We start from the raw sequence: 23,225 nt of genomic DNA on the forward strand, positions 1-23,225 counted from the left end.
TAGGTAGACTCTGAGATAAAAAGAGTTTTTGCTATAGCTTGCCTAGGAAAAAAAGTAATTTTTTCGTACGGAAATTTCGATTATTTCAAATAAGTAATTTTAAAAATAGGTCTTTTTTATCGGGTCAAGAAGTTGTTCAAATCAAACCAAACTTGGTATGGAGTATCCCCGGGGTAGGCAAACTCTGAGACAAATAAAATTTTTGGTATAGCTTGCCTAGGAAAAAGGTTAGTTTTTCGTACGGAAATTTGCGACTATTTCAAATAAGTAATTTTAAAAATAAGTCTTTTTTATCGGGTCAAGAAGTTGTTCAAATCAAACCAAAATTGATATGGAGTATCCCCGGGGTAGGTAGACTCTGAGACAAAAAAACTTTTTGGTATGGCTTGCCCAGGAAAAAAGTTAGTTTTGCGTACGTTAATTTCCGATTAATTCGAATAATTAATTTTAAATAATTTTTAGAAATAGGTCTTTTTCATCGGGTCAAGAAGTTGTTCAAATCAAACCAAACTTGGTATGGAGTATCCACGAGGTAGGTAGACTCTGAGATAAAAAGAGTTTTTGGTATAGCTTGCCTAGGAAAAAAAATAAGTTTTTCGTACGGAAATTTCGATTATTTCAAATAAGTAATTTTAAAAATAGGTCTTTTTTATCGGGTCAAGAAGTTGTTCAAATCAAACCAAACTTGGTATGGAGTATCCCCGAGGTAGGTAGACTCTGAGATAAAAAAAGTTTTTGGAATAGCTTGCCTAGGAAAAAAAATAAGTTTTTCGTACGGAAATTTGCGATTATTTCAATTAAGTAATTTTAAAAATAAGTCTTTTTTATCGGGTCAAGAAGTTGTTCAAATGAAACCAAACTTGGTATGGAGTATCCCCGGGGTAGGTAGACTCTGAGATAAAAAGTTTTTGGTATAGCTTGCCTAGGAAAAAAAGTAAGTTTTTCGTACGGAAATTTCGATTATTTCAAATAAGTAATTTTAAAAATAGGTCTTTTTTATCGGTTCAAGAAGTTGTTCAAATCAAACCAAACTTGGAAGGGAGTATCCCCAGGGTAGGTAGACTTTGAGACAAAAAAAAATTTTGGTATAGCTTGCCTAGGAAAAAAGTTAGTTTTTCGTACGGAAATTTGCGATTATTTCAAAAAAGTAATTTTAAAAATAGGTCTTTTTCATCGGGTCAAAAAGTTGTTCAAATCAAACCAAACCTGGTATGGAGTATCCCCAGGGTAGGTAGACTCTGAGACAAAAAGAATTTTTGGTATGGCTTGCCCAGGAAAAAAGTTAGTTTTTCGTACGGAAATTTGCGATTATTTCAAATAAGTAATTTTAAAAATAGGTCGTTTTTATCGGGTCAAGAAAATGTTCAAATCAAACCAAACTTGGTATGGAGTATCCCCGGGGTAGGTAGACTCTGAGATAAAAAGAGTTTTTGGTATAGCTTGCCTAGGAAAAAAGTTAGTTTTTCGTACGGAAATTTGCGATTATTTCAAAAAAGTAATTTTAAAAATAAGTCTTTTTCATCGGGTCAAGAAGTTGTTCAAATCAAACCAAACTTGGTATGGAGTATTCCCAGGGTAGGTAGACTCTGAGACAAAAAGAGTTTTTGGTATAGCTTGCCTAGGAAAAAAGTTAGTCTTTCTCACGGAAATTTGCGATTATTTCAAATAAGTAATTTTAAAAATAGGTCGTTTTTATCGGGTCAAGAAGTTGTTCAAATCAAACCAAACTTGGTATGGAGTATCCCCGGGGTAGGTAGACTCTGAGATAAAAAGAGTTTTTGGTATAGCTTGCCTAGGAAAAAAAAGTAATTTTTTCGTACGGAAATTTCGATTATTTCAAATAAGTATTTTTAAAAATAGGTCTTTTTTATCGGGTCAAGAAGTTGTTCAAATCAAACCAAACTTGGTATGGAGTATCCCCGGGGTAGGCAAACTCTGAGACAAAAAAAATTTTTGGTATAGCTTGCCTAGGAAAAAGGTTAGTTTTTCGTACGGAAATTTGCGATTATTTCAAATAAGTAATTTTAAAAATAAGTCTTTTTTAACGGGTCAAGAAGTTGTTCAAATCAAACCAAACTTGATATGGAGTATACCCGGGGTAGGTAGACTCTGAGACAAAAAAAATTTTTGGTATGGCTTGCCCAGGAAAAAAGTTAGTTAGAATGTAAAACAAAAAGACTTTTTGGTATGCCTTTCCTAGGAAAAAAGTTAGGTTGTCATATGGAAATTTGCGAATTTCGCGATTAGCGAATTTTAAAAATAGGTCTTTTTTATCGGGTCAAGAAGTTGTTGAAATAAAACCAAACTTGGTGTGGAGTATCCCCAGGGTAGGTAGACTCTGAGGCAAAAAGAATTTTTGGTATAGCTTGCCTAGAAAAAAAGTTAGTATTTCATACGGATCTTTTTGAATTTCTCGAAAAAGGAATTTTAAAAAAAGGTCGTTTTTATCGGGTCAAGAAGTTGTTCAAATCAAACCAAACTTGGTATAAAGTATCCCCGGAGTAAGTAGACTCTGAGACAAAAAAAATTTTTGGTATGGCTTGCCCAGGAAAAAAGTAAGTTAGAATGTAAAACAAAAAGACTTTTTGGTATGCCTTTCCTAGGAAAAAAGTTAGGTTGTCATATGGAAATTTGCGAATTTCGCGATTAGCGAATTTTAAAAATAGGTCTTTTTTATCGGGTCAAGAAGTTGTTGAAATAAAACCAAACTTGGTGTGGAGTATCCCCAGGGTAGGTAGACTCTGAGGCAAAAAGAATTTTTGGTATAGCTTGCCTAGAAAAAAAGTTAGTATTTCATACGGATCTTTTTGAATTTCTCGAAAAAGGAATTTTAAAAAAAGGTCGCTTTATCGGGTCAAGAAGTTGTTCAAATCAAACCAAACTTGGTATAAAGTATCCCCGGAGTAAGTAGACTCTGAGATAAAAAAAGTTTTTGGTATAGCTTGCCTAGGAAAAAAAGTAAGTTTTTCGTACGGAAATTCCGATTATTTCAAATAAGTAATTTTAAAAATAGGTCTTTTTTATCGGGTCAAGAAGTTGTTCAAATGAAACCAAACTTGGTATGGAGTATCCCCGGGGTAGGCAAACTCTGAGACAAAAAAAATTTTTGGTATAGCTTGCCTAGGAAAAAGGTTAGTTTTTCGTAAGGAAATTTGCGATTATTTCAAATAAGTATTTTAAAAAATAAGTCTTTTTTGTCGGGTCAAGAAGTAGTTCAAATCAAACCAAACCTGATATGGAGTATCCCCGGGGTAGGTAGACTCTGAGACAAAAAAAATTTTGGTATGGCTTGCCCAGGAAAAAAGTTAGTTTTTCGTACGTTAATTTCCGATTAATTCGAATAATTATTTTAAATAATTTTTAAAAATAGGTCTTTTTCATCGGGTCAAGAAGTTGTTCAAATCAAACCAAACTTGGTATGGAGTATCCCCGGGGTAGGCAAACTCTGAGACAAAAAAAATTTTTGGTATAGCTTGCCTAGGAAAAAGGTTAGTTTTTCGTACGGAAATTTCGATTATTTCAAATAAGTATTTTTAAAAATAGGTCTTTTTTATCGGGTCAAGAAGTTGTTCAAATCAAACCAAACTTGGTATGGAGTATCCCCGGGGTAGGCAAACTCTGAGACAAAAAAAATTTTTGGTATAGCTTGCCTAGGAAAAAAGTTAGTTTTTCGTACGGAAATTTGCGATTATTTCAAATAAGTAATTTTAAAAATAGGTCGTTTTTATCGGGTCAAGAAGTTGTTCAAATCAAACCAAACCTGGTATGGAGTATCCCCAGGGTAGGTAGACTCTGAGACAAAAAGAATTTTTGGTATGGCTTGCCCAGGAAAAAAGTTAGTTTTTCGTACGGAAATTTGCGATTATTTCAAATAAGTAATTTTAAAAATAGGTCGTTTTTATCGGGTCAAGAAGTTGTTCAAATCAAACCAAACTTGGTATGGAGTATCCCCGGGGTAGGTAGACTCTGAGATAAAAAGAGTTTTTGGTATAGCTTGCCTAGGAAAAAAGTTAGTTTTTCGTACGGAAATTTCGATTATTTCAAATAAGTATTTTTAAAAATAGGTCTTTTTTATCGGGTCAAGAAGTTGTTCAAATCAAACCAAACTTGGTATGGAGTATCCCCGGGGTAGGCAAACTCTGAGACAAAAAAAATTTTTGGTATAGCTTGCCTAGGAAAAAGGTTAGTTTTTCGTACGGAAATTTGCGATTATTTCAAATAAGTAATTTTAAAAATAAGTCTTTTTTAACGGGTCAAGAAGTTGTTCAAATCAAACCAAACTTGATATGGAGTATACCCGGGGTAGGTAGACTCTGAGACAAAAAAAATTTTTGGTATGGCTTGCCCAGGAAAAAAGTTAGTTAGAATGTAAAACAAAAAGACTTTTTGGTATGCCTTTCCTAGGAAAAAAGTTAGGTTGTCATATGGAAATTTGCGAATTTCGCGATTAGCGAATTTTAAAAATAGGTCTTTTTTATCGGGTCAAGAAGTTGTTGAAATAAAACCAAACTTGGTGTGGAGTATCCCCAGGGTAGGTAGACTCTGAGGCAAAAAGAATTTTTGGTATAGCTTGCCTAGAAAAAAAGTTAGTATTTCATACGGATCTTTTTGAATTTCTCGAAAAAGGAATTTTAAAAAAGGTCGTTTTTATCGGGTCAAGAAGTTGTTCAAATCAAACCAAACTTGGTATAAAGTATCCCCGGAGTAAGTAGACTCTGAGATAAAAAAAGTTTTTGGTATAGCTTGCCTAGGAAAAAAAGTAAGTTTTTCGTACGGAAATTCCGATTATTTCAAATAAGTAATTTTAAAAATAGGTCTTTTTTATCGGGTCAAGAAGTTGTTCAAATGAAACCAAACTTGGTATGGAGTATCCCCGGGGTAGGCAAACTCTGAGACAAAAAAAATTTTTGGTATAGCTTGCCTAGGAAAAAGGTTAGTTTTTCGTAAGGAAATTTGCGATTATTTCAAATAAGTATTTTAAAAAATAAGTCTTTTTGTCGGGTCAAGAAGTAGTTCAAATCAAACCAAACCTGATATGGAGTATCCCCGGGGTAGGTAGACTCTGAGACAAAAAAAAATTTTGGTATGGCTTGCCCAGGAAAAAAGTTAGTTTTTCGTACGTTAATTTCCGATTAATTCGAATAATTATTTTAAATAATTTTTAAAAATAGGTCTTTTTCATCGGGTCAAGAAGTTGTTCAAATCAAACCAAACTTGGTATGGAGTATCCCCGGGGTAGGCAAACTCTGAGACAAAAAAAATTTTTGGTATAGCTTGCCTAGGAAAAAGGTTAGTTTTTCGTACGGAAATTTGCGATTATTTCAAATAAGTAATTTTAAAAATAGGTCTTTTTTATCGGGTGCAGAAGTTGTTCAAATCAAACCAAACTTGGTATGGATTAACCCCGAATAGGTAGACTCTGAGATAAAAAGAGTTTTTGGTGTAGCTGGCCTAGGAAAAAAGTAAGTTTTTCGTAAGGAAATTTCGATTATTTCAAATAAGTAATTTTAAAAATAGGTCTTTTTTATCGGGTCAAGGAATTGTTCAAATCAAACCAAACTTGGTATGGAGTATTCCCGGGGTAGGTAGACTCTGAGATAAAAAGAGTTTTTGGTATAGCTTGCCTTGGAAAAAAAGTAATTTTTTCGTACGGAAATTTCGATTATTTCAAATAAGTAATTTTAAAAATAGGTCTTTTTTATCGGGTCAAGAAGTTGTTCAAATCAAACCAAACTTGGTATGGAGTATCCCCGGGGTAGGCAAACTCTGAGACAAAAAAAATTTTTGGTATAGCTTGCCTAGGAAAAAGGTTAGTTTTTCGTAAGGAAATTTGCGATTATTTCAAATAAGTATTTTAAAAAATAAGTCTTTTTTATCGGGTCAAGAAGTAGTTCAAATCAAACCAAACCTGATATGGAGTATCCCCGGGGTAGGTAGACTCTGAGACAAAAAAAATTTTGGTATGGCTTGCCCAGGAAAAAAGTTAGTTTTTCGTACGTTAATTTCCGATTAATTCGAATAATTATTTTAAATAATTTTTAAAAATAGGTCTTTTTCATCGGGTCAAGAAGTTGTTCAAATCAAACCAAACTTGGTATGGAGTATCCCCGGGGTAGGCAAACTCTGAGACAAAAAAAATTTTTGGTATAGCTTGCCTAGGAAAAAGGTTAGTTTTTCGTACGGAAATTTGCGATTATTTCAAATAAGTAATTTTAAAAATAGGTCTTTTTTATCGGGTGAAGAAGTTGTTCAAATCAAACCAAACTTGGTATGGATTAACCCCGAATAGGTAGACTCTGAGATAAAAAGAGTTTTTGGTGTAGCTTGCCTAGGAAAAAAGTAAGTTTTTCGTAAGGAAATTTCGATTATTTCAAATAAGTAATTTTAAAAATAGGTCTTTTTTATCGGGTCAAGAAATTGTTCAAATCAAACCAAACTTGGTATGGAGTATCCCCGGGGTAGGTAGACTCTGAGATAAAAAGAGTTTTTGGTATAGCTTGCCTAGGAAAAAAAGTAATTTTTTCGTACGGAAATTTCGATTATTTCAAATAAGTAATTTTAAAAATAGGTCTTTTTTATCGGGTCAAGAAGTTGTTCAAATCAAACCAAACTTGGTATGGAGTATCCCCGGGGTAGGCAAACTCTGAGACAAAAAAATTTTTGGTATAGCTTGCCTAGGAAAAAGGTTAGTTTTTCGTACGGAAATTTGCGATTATTTCAAATAAGTAATTTTAAAAATAAGTCTTTTTTATCGGGTCAAGAAGTTGTTCAAATCAAACCAAAATTGATATGGAGTATCCCCGGGGTAGGTAGACTCTGAGACAAAAAAACTTTTTGGTATGGCTTGCCCAGGAAAAAAGTTAGTTTTGCGTACGTTAATTTCCGATTAATTCGAATAATTAATTTTAAATAATTTTTAGAAATAGGTCTTTTTCATCGGGTCAAGAAGTTGTTCAAATCAAACCAAACTTGGTATGGAGTATCCCCAAGGTAGGTAGACTCTGAGATAAAAACAGTTTTTGGTATAGCTTGCCTAGGAAAAAAAATAAGTTTTTCGTACGGAAATTTCGATTATTTCAAATAAGTAATTTTAAAAATAGGTCTTTTTTATCGGGTCAAGAAGTTGTTCAAATCAAACCAAACTTGGTATGGAGTATCCCCGAGGTAGGTAGACTCTGAGATAAAAAAGAGTTTTTGGTATAGCTTGCCTAGGAAAAAAATAAGTTTTTCGTACGGAAATTTCGATTATTTCAAATAAGTAATTTTAAAAATAGGTCTTTTTTATCGGGTCAAGAATTTGTTCAAATCAAACCAAACTTGGTATGGAGTATCCCCGGGGTAGGCAAACTCTGAGACAAAAAAAATTTTGGAATAGCTTGCCTAGGAAAAAGGTTAGTTTTTCGTACGGAAATTTGCGATTATTTCAATTAAGTAATTTTAAAAATAAGTCTTTTTTATCGGGTCAAGAAGTTGTTCAAATCAAACCAAACTTGGTATGGAGTATCCCCGGGGTAGGTAGACTCTGAGATAAAAAGAGTTTTTGGTATAGCTTGCCTAGGAAAAAAAGTAAGTTTTTCGTACGGAAATTTCGATTATTTCAAATAAGTAATTTTAAAAATAGGTCTTTTTTATCGGTTCAAGAAGTTGTTCAAATCAAACCAAACTTGGAAGGGAGTATCCCCAGGGTAGGTAGACTCTGAGACAAAAAAATTTTTTGGTATAGCTTGCCTAGGAAAAAAGTTAGTTTTTCGTACGGAAATTTGCGATTATTTCAAAGAAGTAATTTTAAAAATAGGTCTTTTTCATCGGGTCAAAAAGTTGTTCAAATCAAACCAAACCTGGTATGGAGTATACCCAGGGTAGGTAGACTCTGAGACAAAAAGAATTTTTGGTATAGCTTGCCTAGGAAAAAAGTTAGTTTTTCGTACGGAAATTTGCGATTATTTCAAATAAGTAATTTTAAAAATAGGTAGTTTTTATCGGATCAAGAAGTTGTTCAAATCAAACCAAACTTGGTATAAAGTATCCTCGGGGTAAGTAGACTCTGAGATAAAAAAAAGTTTTTGGTATAGCTTGCCTAGGAAAAAAAGTAAGTTTTTCGTACGGAAATTTCGATTATTTAAAATAAGTAATTTTAAAAAGAGGTCTTTTTTATCGGGTCAAGAAGTTGTTCAAATGAAACCAAACTTGGTATGGAGTATCCCCGGGGTAGGCAAACTCTGAGACAAAAAAATTTTTGGTATAGCTTGCCTAGGAAAAAGGTTAGTTTTTCGTACGGAAATTTGCGATTATTTCAAATAAGTAATTTAAAAAATAAGTCTTTTTATCGGGTCAAGAAGTTGTTCAAATCAAACCAAACCTGATATGGAGTATCCCCGGGGTAGGTAGACTCTGAGACAAAAAAAATTTTGGTATGGCTTGCCCAGGAAAAAAGTTAGTTTTTCGTACGTTAATTTCCGATTAATTCGAATAATTATTTTAAATAATTTTTAAAAATAGGTCTTTTTTATCGGGTCAAGAAGTTGTTCAAATCAAACCAAACATGGTATGGAGTATCCCCGGGGTAGGTAGACTCTGAGATAAAAAGAGTTTTTGGTATAGCTTGCCTAGGAAAAAAAGTAAGTTTTTCGTACGGAAATTTCGATTATTTCAAATAAGTAATTTTAAAAATAGGTCTTTTTTATCGGTTCAAGAAGTTGTTCAAATCAAACCAAACTTGGAAGGGAGTATCCCCAGGGTAGGTAGACTCTGAGACAAAAAAAATTTTTGGTATAGCTTGCCTAGGAAAAAAGTTAGTTTTTCGTACGGAAATTTGCGATTATTTCAAAAAAGTAATTTTAAAAATAGGTCTTTTTCATCGGGTCAAGAAGTTGTTCAAATCAAACCAAACATGGTATGGAGTATCCCCGGGGTAGGTAGACTCTGAGATAAAAAGAGTTTTTGGTATAGCTTGCCTAGGAAAAAAAGTAAGTTTTTCGTACGGAAATTTCGATTATTTCAAATAAGTAATTTTAAAAATAGGTCTTTTTTATCGGTTCAAGAAGTTGTTCAAATCAAACCAAACTTGGAAGGGAGTATCCCCAGGGTAGGTAGACTCTGAGACAAAAAAAATTTTTGGTATAGCTTGCCTAGGAAAAAGGTTAGTTTTTCGTACGGAAATTTGCGATTATTTCAAATAAGTAACTTAAAAAATAAGTCTTTTTATCGGGTCAAGAAGTTGTTCAAATCAAACCAAACATGGTATGGAGTATCCCCGGGGTAGGTAGACTCTGAGATAAAAAGAGTTTTTGGTATAGCTTGCCTAGGAAAAAAAGTAAGTTTTTCGTACGGAAATTTCGATTATTTCAAATAAGTAATTTTAAAAATAGGTCTTTTTTATCGGTTCAAGAAGTTGTTCAAATCAAACCAAACTTGGAAGGGAGTATCCCCAGGGTAGGTAGACTCTGAGACAAAAAAAATTTTGGTATGGCTTGCCCAGGAAAAAAGTTAGTTTTTCGTACGTTAATTTCCGATTAATTCGAATAATTATTTTAAATAATTTTTAAAAATAGGTCTTTTTCATCGGGTCAAGAAGTTGTTCAAATCAAACCAAACTTGGTATGGAGTATCCCCAGGGTAGGTAGACTCTGAGACAAAAAAAATTTTGGTATAGCTTGCCTAGGAAAAAAGTTAGTTTTTCGTACGAAAATTTGCGATTATTTCAATTAAGTAATTTTAAAAATAGGTCGTTTTTATCGGGTCAAGAAGTTGTTCAAATCAAACCAAACTTGGTATAAAGTATCCCCGGAGTAAGTAGACTCTGAGATAAAAAAAGTTTTTGGTATAGCTTGCCTAGGAAAAAAAGTAAGTTTTTCGTACGGAAATTCCGATTATTTCAAATAAGTAATTTTAAAATTAGGTCTTTTTTATCGGGTCAAGAAGTAGTTCAAATCAAACCAAACCTGATATGGAGTATCCCCGGGGTAGGTAGACTCTGAGACAAAAAAAATTTTGGTATGGCTTGCCCAGGAAAAAAGTTAGTTTTTCGTACGTTAATTTCCGATTAATTCGAATAATTATTTTAAATAATTTTTAAAAATAGGTCTTTTTCATCGGGTCAAGAAGTTGTTCAAATCAAACCAAACTTGGTATGGAGTATCCCCAGGGTAGGTAGACTCTGAGACAAAAAGAATTTTTGGTATAGCTTGCCTAGGAAAAAAGTTAGTTTTTCGTACGAAAATTTGCGATTATTTCAATTAAGTAATTTTAAAAATAGGTCGTTTTTATCGGGTCAAGAAGTTGTTCAAATCAAACCAAACTTGGTATGGAGTATCCCCGGGGTAGGTAGACTCTGAGATAAAAAAAGTTTTTGGTATAGCTTGCCTAGGAAAAAAAGTAAGTTTTTCGTACGAAAATTTCGATTATTTCATATAAGTAATTTTAAAAATATTTCTTTTTTATCGGGTCAAGAAGTTGTTCAAATCAAACCAAACTTGGTATGGAGTATCCCCGGGGTAGGTAGACTCTGAGACAAAAAGAATTTTTGGTATGGCTTGCCCAGGAAAAAAGTTAGTTTTTCGTACGGAAATTTCGATTATTTCAAATAAATAATTTTAAAAATAGGTCTCTTTATCGGGTCGAGAAGTTGTTCAAATCAAACCAAACTTGGTATGGAGTATCCCCGGGGTAGGCAAACTCTGAGACAAAAAAACTGGTATAGCTTGCCTAGGAAAAAGGTTAGTTTTTCGTACGGAAATTTGCGATTATTTCAAATAAGTAATTTTAAAAATAAGTCTTTTTTTCGGGTCAAGAAGTTGTTCAAATCAAACGAAACTTGATATTGAGTATCCCCGGGGTAGGTAGACTTTGAGACAAAAAAATTTTGGTATGGCTTGCCCAGGAAAAAAGTTAGTTTTTCGTACGTTAATTTCCGATTAATTCGAATAATTATTTTAAATAATTTTTAAAAATAGGTCTTTTTCATCGGGTCAAGAAGTTGTTCAAATCAAACCAAACTTGGTATGGAGTATCCCCAGGGTAGGTAGACTCTGAGACAAAAAAAATTTTGGTATAGCTTGCCTAGGAAAAAAGTTAGTTTTTCGTACGAAAATTTGCGATTATTTCAATTAAGTAATTTTAAAAATAGGTCGTTTTTATCGGGTCAAGAAGTTGTTCAAATCAAACCAAACTTGGTATAAAGTATCCCCGGAGTAAGTAGACTCTGAGATAAAAAAAGTTTTTGGTATAGCTTGCCTAGGAAAAAAAGTAAGTTTTTCGTACGGAAATTCCGATTATTTCAAATAAGTAATTTTAAAATTAGGTCTTTTTTATCGGGTCAAGAAGTTGTTCAAATGAAACCAAACTTGGTATGGAGTATCCCCGGGGTAGGCAAACTCTGAGACAAAAAAAATTTTTGGTATAGCTTGCCTAGGAAAAAGGTTAGTTTTTCGTAAGGAAATTTGCGATTATTTCAAATAAGTATTTTAAAAAATAAGTCTTTTTTATCGGGTCAAGAAGTAGTTCAAATCAAACCAAACCTGATATGGAGTATCCCCGGGGTAGGTAGACTCTGAGACAAAAAAAATTTTGGTATGGCTTGCCCAGGAAAAAAGTTAGTTTTTCGTACGTTAATTTCCGATTAATTCGAATAATTATTTTAAATAATTTTTAAAAATAGGTCTTTTTCATCGGGTCAAGAAGTTGTTCAAATCAAACCAAACTTGGTATGGAGTATCCCCAGGGTAGGTAGACTCTGAGACAAAAAGAATTTTTGGTATAGCTTGCCTAGGAAAAAAGTTAGTTTTTCGTACGAAAATTTGCGATTATTTCAATTAAGTAATTTTAAAAATAGGTCGTTTTTATCGGGTCAAGAAGTTGTTCAAATCAAACCAAACTTGGTATGGAGTATCCCCGGGGTAGGTAGACTCTGAGATAAAAAAAGTTTTTGGTATAGCTTGCCTAGGAAAAAAAGTAAGTTTTTCGTACGAAAATTTCGATTATTTCATATAAGTAATTTTAAAAATATTTCTTTTTTATCGGGTCAAGAAGTTGTTCAAATCAAACCAAACTTGGTATGGAGTATCCCCGGGGTAGGTAGACTCTGAGATAAAAAGAGTTTTTGGTATAGCTTGCCTAGGAAAAAAAATAAGTTTTTCGTACGGAAATTTCGATTATTTCAAATAAATAATTTTAAAAATAGGTCTCTTTATCGGGTCGAGAAGTTGTTCAAATCAAACCAAACTTGGTATGGAGTATCCCCGGGGTAGGCAAACTCTGAGACAAAAAAACTGGTATAGCTTGCCTAGGAAAAAGGTTAGTTTTTCGTACGGAAATTTGCGATTATTTCAAATAAGTAATTTTAAAAATAAGTCTTTTTTTCGGGTCAAGAAGTTGTTCAAATCAAACGAAACTTGATATTGAGTATCCCCGGGGTAGGTAGACTTTGAGACAAAAATAATTTTGGTATGGCTTGCCCAGGAAAAAATTTAGTTTTTCGTACGTTAATTTCCGATTAATTCGAATAATTAATTTTAAATAATTTTTAAAAATAGGTCTTTTTCATCGGGTCAAGAAGTTGTTCAAGTCAAACCAAACTTGGTATGGAGTATCCCCAGGGTAGGTAGACTCTGAAACAAAAAGAATTTTTGGTATAGCTTGCCCAGGAAAAAATTTAGTTTTTCGTACGTTAATTTCCGATTAATTCGAATAATTAATTTTAAATAATTTTTAAAAATAGGTCGTTTTTATCGGGTCAAGAAGTTGTTCAAATCAAACCAAACTTGGTATGGAGTATCCCCGGGGTAGGTAGACTCTGAGATAAAAAAAGTTTTTGGTATAGCTTGCCTAGGAAAAAAAGTAAGTTTTTCGTACGAAAATTTCGATTATTTCATATAAGTAATTTTAAAAATATTTCTTTTTTATCGGGTCAAGAAGTTGTTCAAATCAAACCAAACTTGGTATGGAGTATCCCCGGGGTAGGTAGACTCTGAGATAAAAAGAGTTTTTGGTATAGCTTGCCTAGGAAAAAAAATAAGTTTTTCGTACGGAAATTTCGATTATTTCAAATAAATAATTTTAAAAATAGGTCTCTTTATCGGGTCGAGAAGTTGTTCAAATCAAACCAAACTTGGTATGGAGTATCCCCGGGGTAGGCAAACTCTGAGACAAAAAAACTGGTATAGCTTGCCTAGGAAAAAGGTTAGTTTTTCGTACGGAAATTTGCGATTATTTCAAATAAGTAATTTTAAAAATAAGTCTTTTTTTCGGGTCAAGAAGTTGTTCAAATCAAACGAAACTTGATATTGAGTATCCCCGGGGTAGGTAGACTTTGAGACAAAAATAATTTTGGTATGGCTTGCCCAGGAAAAAATTTAGTTTTTCGTACGTTAATTTCCGATTAATTCGAATAATTAATTTTAAATAATTTTTAAAAATAGGTCTTTTTCATCGGGTCAAGAAGTTGTTCAAGTCAAACCAAACTTGGTATGGAGTATCCCCAGGGTAGGTAGACTCTGAAACAAAAAGAATTTTTGGTATAGCTTGCCCAGGAAAAAAGTTAGTTTTTCGTACGGAAATTTGCGATTATTTCAATTAAGTAATTTTAAAAATAGGTCATTTTTATCTGGTCAAGAAGTTGTTCAAATCAAACCAAACTTGGTATGGAGTATCCCCGGGGTAGGTAGACTCTGAGATAAAAAGAGTTTTTGGTATAGCTTGCCTAGGAAAAAAAAATAAGTTTTTCGTACGGAAATTTCGATTATTTCAAATAAATAATTTTAAAAATAGGTCTTTTTTATCGGGTCGAGAAGTTGTTCAAATCAAACCAAACTTGGTATGGAGTATCCCCGGGGTAGGCAAACTCTGAGACAAAAAAAAATTTGGTATAGCTTGCCTAGGAAAAAGGTTAGTTTTTCGTACGGAAATTTGCGATTATTTCAAATAAGTAATTTTAAAAATAAGTCTTTTTTTCGGGTCAAGAAGTTGTTCATATCAAACCATACTTGATATTGAGTATCCCCGAGGTAGGTAGACTTTGAGACAAAAAAAATTTTGGTATGGCTTGCCCAGGAAAAAAGTTAGTTTTTCGTACGTTAATTTCCGATTAATTCGAATAATTAATTTTAAATAATTTTTAAAAATAGGTCTTTTTCATCGGGTCAAGAAGTTGTTCAAGTCAAACCAAACTTGGTATGGAGTATCCCCAGGGTAGGTAGACTCTGAAACAAAAAGAATTTTTGGTATAGCTTGCCCAGGAAAAAAGTTAGTTTTTCGTACGGAAATTTGCGATTATTTCAATTAAGTAATTTTAAAAATAGGTCGTTTTTATCGGGTCAAGAAATTGTTCAAATCAAACCAAACTTGGTATGGAGTATCCCCGGGGTAGGCAAACTCTGAGACAAAAAAATTTTTGGTATAGCTTGCCTAGGAAAAAGGTTAGTTTTTCGTACGGAAATTTGCGATTATTTCAAATGAGTAATTTTAAAAATAAGTCTTTTTCATCGGGTCAAGAAGTTGTTCAAGTCAAACCAAACTTGGTATGGAGTATCCCCAGGGTAGGTAGACTCTGAAACAAAAAGAATTTTTGGTATAGCTTGCCCAGGAAAAAAGTTAGTTTTTCGTACGGAAATTTGCGATTATTTCAATTAAGTAATTTTAAAAATAGGTCGTTTTTATCGGGTCAAGAAATTGTTCAAATCAAACCAAACTTGGTATGGAGTATCCCCGGGGTAGGCAAACTCTGAGACAAAAAAATTTTTGGTATAGCTTGCCTAGGAAAAAGGTTAGTTTTTCGTACGGAAATTTGCGATTATTTCAAATGAGTAATTTTAAAAATAAGTCTTTTTTATCGGGTCAAGAAGTTGTTCAAATCAAACCGAACTTGATATGGAGTATCCCCGGGGTAGGTAGACTCTGAAACAAAAAGAATTTTTGGTATGGCTAGCCCAGGAAAAAAGTTAGTTTTTCGTACGTTAATTTCCGATTAATTCGAATAATTAATTTTAAATAATTTTTAAAAATAGGTCTTTTTCATCGGGTCAAGAAGTTGTTCAAATCAAACCAAACTTGGTATTGAGTATCCCCAGGGTAGGTAGACTCTGAAACAAAAAGAATTTTTGGTATAGCTTGCCTAGGAAAAAAGTTAGTTTTTCGTACGGAAATTTGCGATTATTTCAATTAAATAATTTTAAAAATAGATCGTTTTTATCGGGTCAACAAGTTGTTCAAATCAAACTAAACTTGGTATGGATTATCCCCGGGGTAGGTAGACTCTGAGATAAAAAGAGTTTTTGGTGTAGCTTGCCTAGGAAAAAAGTTAGTTTTTCGTACGGAAATTTCGATTCTTTCAAATAAGTAATTTTAAAAATAGGTCATTATTATCGGGTCAAGAAATTGTTCAAATCAAACCGAACTTGGTATGGAGTATCCCCGGGGTAGGTAGACTCTGAGACAAAAAAAATTTTGGTATAGCTTGCCTAGGAAAAAAGTTAGTTTTTCGTACGGAAATTTGCGATTATTTCAAAAAAGTAATTTTATAAATAGGTCTTTTTCATCGGGTCAAGAAGTTGTTCAAATCAAACCAAACTTAGTATGGAGTATCCCCAGGGTAGGTAGACTCTGAGACAAAAATAGTTTTTAGTATAGCTTGCCTAGGAAAAAAAGTAAGTTTTTCGTACGGAAATTTCGATTATTTCAAATAAGTAATTTTAAAAATAGGTCTTTATTATCGGGTCAAGAAGTTGTTCAAATCAAACCAAACTTGGTATGGATTATCCCCAGGGTAGGTAGACTCTGAGACAAAAATAATTTTTGGTTTAGCTTGTATAGAAAAAAGTTCGTCTCTTAGTTGATGTGTTTCGCTTATTTGAAAATTTTATTTTAAAACGTCTTTTTTTGCAATCGGGTCTTAGAGTTGTCGAAAGCTAGCCAAAAGCAACCAAGGAGTCCAATTTTTTGTGTGGGTCCAGGTGCAAAAATACTTTTTGGTTTAACTCGTATAGAAAAAAACTTCGTCTCTTAGTTGAGGTGTTTCGCTTATTTGAAAATTTTATTTTAAAACGTCTTTTTTTGCAATCGGGTCTTAGAGTTGTCGAAAGCTAACCAAAAGCAACCTTGGAGTCCAATTTTTTGTGTGGGTCCAGGTGCAAAAATAAATTTTGGTTTAGCTCGTACAGAAAAAAACTTCGTCTCTTAGTTGAGGTGTTTCGCTTATTTGAAAATTTTATTTTAAAACGTCTTTTTTTTGCAATGAGGTCTTAGAGTTGTCGAACTAACCAAAAGCAACCTAGGAGTCCCACACTTTCTGTGTGGGTCCAGGTGCAAAAATATTTTTTGGTTTAGCTCGTATAGAAAAAAACTTCGTCTCTTAGTTGATGTTTTTCGCTTATTTGAAAATTTTATTTTAAAACGTCTTTTTTTGCAATCGGGTCTTAGAGTTGTCGAAAGCTAACCAAAAGCAACCTAGGAGTTCCATTTTTTGTGTGGGTCCAGGTGCAAAAATACTTTTTGGTTTAGCTTGTATAGAAAAAAACTTCATCTCTTGGTTGTGGTGTTTCGCTTATTTGAAAATTTTATTTTAAAACGTCTTTTTTTGCAATCGGGTCTTAGAGTTGTCGAAAGCTAACCAAAAGCAACCTAGGAGTCCCATTTTTTGTGTGGGTCCAGTTGCAAAAAAAAATTTTGGTTTAGCTTGTATAGAAAAAAACTTCGTCTCTTAGTTGAGGTGTTTCGCTTATTTGAAAATTTTATTTTAAAACGTCTTTTTTGGAATCGGGTCTCAGAGTTGTCGAAAGCTAACCAAAAGCAACCTAGGAGTCCCACTTTTTGTGTGGGTCCAGGTGCAAAAATACTTTTTGGTTTAACTCGTATAGAAAAAAACTTCGTCTCTTAGTTGAGGTGTTTCGCTTATTTGAAAATTTTATTTTAAAACGTCTTTTTTTGCAATCGGGTCTTAGAGTTGTCGAAAGCTAACCAAAAGCAACCTAGGAGTCCCATTTTTTGTGTGGGTCCAGTTGCAAAAAAAAATTTTGGTTTAGCTTGTATAGAAAAAAACTTCGTCTCTTAGTTGAGGTGTTTCGCTTATTTGAAAATTTTATTTTAAAACGTCTTTTTTGGAATCGGGTCTCAGAGTTGTCGAAAGCTAACCAAAAGCAACCTAGGAGTCCCACTTTTTGTGTGGGTCCAGGTGCAAAAATACTTTTTGGTTTAACTCGTATAGAAAAAAGTTCGTCTCTTAGTTGATGTGTTTCGCTTATTTGAAAATTTTATTTTAAAACGTCTTTTTTTGCAATCGGGTCTTAGAGTTGTCGAAAGCTAGCCAAAAGCAACCAAGGAGTCCAATTTTTTGTGTGGGTCCAGGTGCAAAATTTTTTTTTGGTTTAGCTCGTATAGAAAAAAACTTCGTCTCTTAGTTGATGTTTTTCGCTTATTTGAAAATTTTAATTTAAAACGTCTTTTTTTGCAATCGGGTCTTAGAGTTGTCGAAAGCTAACCAAAAGCAACCTAGGAGTCCCACTTTTTGTGTGGGTTTAGGTGGAAAAACAATTTTTGGTTTAGTTTGTATAGAAAAAATGTTTGACAATGAGAATAGTTGGAACATTATGTGCAATCGCACATTAACGTACCTCCTTGTTTCATTATGGTGTTAATCTATGCGTGGATCGTGTTTACCCCTGAGTGGAACGTGTTTATTATATTTATTATATTTATATTGATTATTTATTCCAGTTATTATTTTACTTTGTCTGTTAAGTGTTTCTGTTTTGGAGAGAGCTTTTCGAGCCCAGTTTTTTTAGCTAGTGCTCTGCTCAATTCTCCTATAGTTGTTTGTTTGTAACTCCGCCGTAGCCGGTCCCCAGCCCGGTTGAGAAAAGGAGGAGGGAAACACACCCAGAACATACTGGAAAATCTCAAAAAGTTGATTTTTTTCAATCAACTTGAGATAATTTTCCGACAGTACTTTATAAAAAAGATGTAAAAAAGTGTATGGTGCAGACGTTAGCTCGCCTATGATAAAGTTTCTAGCTCGTCTGTGGGGCTGAAGGTGGCTCGTCTATGTTGCAGAAGTGGTGCGCCTATGGGACAGTTTTTGGCTCGTCTATGTTGCAGAGTTGGTGCGTCTATGGGGCAGTTTTTGGCTCGTCTATGGGGCAGACTTTGGCTCGACCGTAAGTACTTGGTGCGTTTATGTTGCTCGTTCAAAAAAAAATCCTCGCCTGTGTATGTTTGAACGCGCCATACCCCCTGTGTGCGTTCAAAAACGGTCTGCGTCATAAACGAGGACAAATTATAACCTCGACTTGGGATGTGTTGTCAACAGTTGCTTGCAACGATACCATCATATATGGCTATTGATACCATGAACCAACGATACCATCATATATGGCTATTTAGTATTTAGTTTGTTTGATGCAAAATACAATATAAATAATCCTAGAAATTTAACGATGACTTATTGACATAACTGTAGTAGTATTAGTTATAACTAAGCATTTAGTAACCATAATAGCGATGACCAGATTCCCAAAGATTCAAGTACTGCGGATGGTTTTTATAATTATTGGTCTATCAACTCTTTTTCATTGGACTGATCCTGATAGTTTTTTCATCCGATTACTGCTTCGCCTGAGTGCAAAAAATACTTTTCCTCGAACCGATTTAATGTTGGATGCGCATGCTAACTTTTCTGGACTTCACGAAATAAGCTTAGCTGATTTCAAATCTGTGTTCCCGGAAAATGGTCGTTATTTAGTGGACTTGGAAAGACAGTATTTTGGTGACCTCGATGATATTCAATTTTTGAGAATGAGACATTTGAGGTCATTTTGCCGTCGTTATTGGCTCAGGTTCAAGTCGTTGGACATAAAATCGATTACTCTTTTCGATCCGTATCCTTGCTACGAGTGTCGCATACCAAAAACAGGTATTCTTTCCTCCACTCTGTTTCCTCAACTGAAAGTTTTCTCTTATGAGATCTCACATTCTTTTCTGTAATAGGTGTAACTCGTATGTTTTTACATGACAAAAAACTCTATGGTTGAGTATTGCGTTTTTTATGTGGTTTACTGGAGACTTTGAGTTGTTTTTCATGAAAAAGAAATAATTTTGGCTTTTATGCGTTGGCAAGATTTCGGCTGGAAACCACGTGAGATTTTATGTGATATCTGAAAATGTATATGAAAATTTGTCACTCATATGAAACATCATCATGGCCAACGCGAGAGATTCATGCAAAATTATTTTAAATTCGAGAGATTCATGCCATAATACTGTGTCTTTTCGGCCAAAAAAATGTCTGCAAATACACAATTTTGTGTGTGTTCTCACACGGTTTTTTATAGTGATATGTGTTGCAGAATTTGAATAAAACTCTAAACTTGGAAAAAGTATAAAGGTTTGAAAATTCCTATTAACCGTAGATGAGGAGCAAGTTTTTTATCTTGGTTGGCAGAGTCCGCCTATAAATTTTTGTCTGCTTTTTTTAAAAAGGAAACTCCAAAGCAATCGAAATTTCTGGTTACCAAATATCATAAATACGAAAATGTTAACCGCATTCTTCATAAGATTAGCCTAGAAGTTATCTGCTAGTATGTTAGGTGGTGAGTGTTCCCTATCAGCGGGGAATAAACAGCCTGGGGGTTACTTTTTGACGCCTACTTATTTTGCACCATATTCGGCGCAGTTCGCACACAGAGGCAGGAATCGATTTCTAGCCACAGTAATTTGAACCAAAGGTTACGCTTATTTGATTTAAAAATTGTTTAATTTGAGACCAAACATGGTTTTCAAAACTTTCAACTCATTTGTTCAATATTTCAAGAAAAAAACAGTTGTTTGTTCGATACTTTCTGCATTTTCGAAGAACTTTGATCCTAATATGGTTATCTACGAACTTCAGTGGACGCTGTACTTCTTGCCAAATTATTGCTTTGCATTATCGCAGAGCCATAGTCGCACAGGATAATAATTGATGCCTGGTCTAATCGTGCTCCCTGTCGAATGGTTTTGGAATTGATAATACAAGCTCTTACAGATTCGGTTTACGTCACGGATCATAACGTTTTCATGATTAGATAATATAATTCAACTTTCTTATCTTCTCGGGAGTGTGTATTTGCAACAGTAGAAAACCAAATCGCTTATTACACAATATAAGGCAGACCCAAGATGGGCTTTTACAGCCTTAAATGATAAAGAGTTAGAGCTACTTATTTCTGCGCGCGAAGTATCTCTATGACTAACCGACTCTATGAAACACTGAAGATATACTTCGATTATAACGGTTGTTATAAAGAGTAACACCGGAGTCAGAGGTATACACGTCGTGCAACTACCCTAATAGACTGACTACAGTTAGTGGAGTTAGCGCTATTTGAAAGAGAACAGTGTCTCCTCAGTCTTTGATTGGCTTAAAGTGTACATGCAGTCTTTCTACAGCTACATTCATTCGGGGTTAAGAGATTTTGGCCAGAATCTGTGAGTTGTCTGTTGTTTAGGTCAGAAACACGTTGGATGCGCCATCCACGTTGTGTGTTGGCGTTTGTGACTTGAGCCGTCGTCAGAAGTCCCTGTCAGTGAAGTATTGACAAGAGTCGTCAGTAAATAATCCACATATTTGTCGAATGTGAAGCTAACGAGGGTGCCAGTTACAGGGCGTGCTGGTCAGTAACATCGTTCCTGATAAAGTAACCAACTGACTCTCACTGTCCCATAGTGAGGACTTATTCTCAGTTGGAGGATCGCTTGTAGTCGTAGAGTAAACTCCGACCGGAGAAAAGAAGAAAAGAACTGATCCTAGTCTTCAATTGTCAAAAAGGAGAAAAGGATATACTAAAAAATGAGATGAGTACAGCGGTGAGTCTTGGAGTTGTTGGGTCAGTGGCCCAATGTAGTAGGACAGTGGCATATGTGCGGAGTTCAAACTCGAAATCAGGTTAGGAGATATTCAATAGGGACAAGTAAGGGTGGATGTTTTTTTCGCGTAGAGTGGCGAAGACAGGAATTAGTTCTTTATGGGGTCAAATTTACGTAATTTGCACTCACAATAGTTGGGGTTGACGACATAATTGTAATTAAGGCAGTAGGGCGAACTGAGTTTGGTGTTAGCATAGTGTAGACGTGAGTTTATGTGAATCAAGGTTTTATTCCGATGAAAATGGTGCTAGACAAATAGATAATTGTGAATTGTGTGTAGCATCTTTGTCCTGTTGACCTACCTTGTTTGATTATTCACATCCATTTGAGTTAGATGCAAAAAAACAAACTGCAGGTAGAAGGGTTCGTATTTCTGTAAATAGGATAGAGGAGACATCTCTCGCGAGTATCGTGTTCCAATAGTCGTTCCGGGAATCAACCAGGGCGAAGAAATATTTGGACCAGTGCCAAAATATTTTCATGAAGCCGGGATTGATGGGAAAATGAAGACAATCTGGGGGAGGTCCTTATCACGTCCCTCATCCACATGTTCAATTTCAAGTCTCCCCAGAGGGCACGAGCTGGCCGTGGGTGTCAACGTTTTTTGAGGCGGCGTAGAAACATCAGTAATTTTTTCAGGAACGTGAACACCGTGTTCAGTGTTAACACAGAGAGGATTTGTAAACTGGTAAAATCTAAAGTTCGGTCCATGTGCTCTGTGGAATGTGCTTTGGGGGGGGGGGGGTAAATAGATTTGCACGATGTTTAGAGGATGAAGTTTATGGGCCCTTGGGTGGGCATGCCGTCAACCGTGCAGGCGAGTGTGAGGCCTGGATCGTTGATGCAAGTACATGGTAGAGTTCGTGCGTCGTGGGTTGAGGACGTCTTCGTAGCAAAAGGTCCGTTCAAGGGTAGATGTCGTTCGAAGTTGGCCAATCATATAAAGGAGGCTGAGGTAAAGATTGCTGAGGTCGAGGTGAAGGAACTGTGGATGCTCCATATCTCGATATTTGTGGGCTGTGACACAGGCGCGTGGGTATCACAGGCTGAGGGTAGACAAGAGGTCGTGAACGGGGATGGGTGCCACAGATTCCTACACAGTAAGCCCATTTCGCGACCAGTGTCTCGGGTTTGGAGCGGCCCGGATGTTCGGCTGCAACCTCGTCGGCCCAAGAAGATCTGTGTGGGGGTTGTGATGTTGGCTTTTGGCACCGAAAGCAGTGGTTGTGGCACTGGTTGAAATGATTGTGGTTGCTCTGGCACCGGTTGCTGCCCTTGTACGAGCAGTGGTTGTGACGAACTGATGAGTCCTACAGTTGCATTTGCTGAACTTATGTCACTCTCAATAAACAAAGTCAGTTCCCGATGAGTAGAAAGAAGTGGCGACTGAAGGCACTAGGTTCAGCCTCGGTTAAGTCTGAATCTACAGACTGTGGATATGGACAGCACTTGGCCATCGTGAAGTGGGCCGGTCTTTGCATCTCGCAAAGTGGTCCAGCTATTGGGGGCGACAGTACCATGGGTGTCAACGGCGAATGAAGAAAGTCTTCGACATCTAGCATGATTATATCGTATGCTGCTGGGTCGACATTTGAAGGGATTGGCAATCCTCCGTCGTTAGAGTTGGGTTTGACAGCTGTGGTGTCTCTTAAACAAAACAAAGGTCATATACAATTACTAGGCAAATTCAAAGCAAGTCCTTCCGGGGTTTCCTGGAAATCAGGTTTATCCTCAAAAGAATCTTTAGATAGTGAAATAACTCGTGGTTGTTTTCTTTTGCTAGAATTACAGGTGTGTAAGTGTAGGGATTTAAAGTCCGATTTTGGTTGCGACTGTATTGGTAATTCAAAGCATTAACAAATTGATGTGGGGAGAGTTGAGGCTCTATGATTGCTATAAATATTGTTTACAGTAGAGGAAAATTTCTTTGACAAATTTTCAAACTTTCTGAGTAATAATATCTATTCGTTCTAAATATGTGGAGTGCTACTATCAACAGAGTGTTTTCGTCTTTTCTTTGGTGGTGGTGGTTTATAGTGAGAAGAAATTGTCTGTGAGACATGGAAAATAGTTTGCGAGAATACACCAAAAAGTCCTGATGTTTTAATTTTAACTAATGTGATATTAAGTCCTAAAAGTGATTAAACATTATGTACATTTAGGGCGCTACGAAATAGACCAAATAGACGTCGTAAGGAATTGAATACTGTCCATATTATGGCTTTTTTAATACGTACCATGGGTATTCAAAGATTCAGATGAGGGAGTCTTTTAAATAGTTGCCGTTGGTAAGGTCACGACAATCAAGACGAAGAAGTGTAAATTTTTTTCCTTTA

At 34.9% G+C, this 23,225-nt stretch overlaps 1 protein-coding gene across 1 annotated transcript in view; it reads left to right on the forward strand.

The window, feature by feature from the left end:
- The first annotated feature begins 18,540 nt into the window (after positions 1–18,540).
- LOC142340286 (carbohydrate sulfotransferase 9-like) overlaps positions 18,541–23,225 on the forward strand; it is a 38,256-nt gene continuing 33,571 nt past the window's right edge. The window contains exon 1 of the mRNA XM_075390859.1: positions 18,541–18,898. Coding sequence (XP_075246974.1) covers positions 18,637–18,898 — 262 coding nt within the window. The 5' untranslated portion in view covers positions 18,541–18,636. The remainder of the gene's footprint in view (positions 18,899–23,225) is intronic.

Source organism: Convolutriloba macropyga, chromosome 5, assembly GCF_964194025.1.
Source record: "Convolutriloba macropyga chromosome 5, txConMacr16.3, whole genome shotgun sequence".
In the NCBI taxonomy this organism is placed as follows: domain Eukaryota; kingdom Metazoa; phylum Xenacoelomorpha; order Acoela; family Convolutidae; genus Convolutriloba; species Convolutriloba macropyga.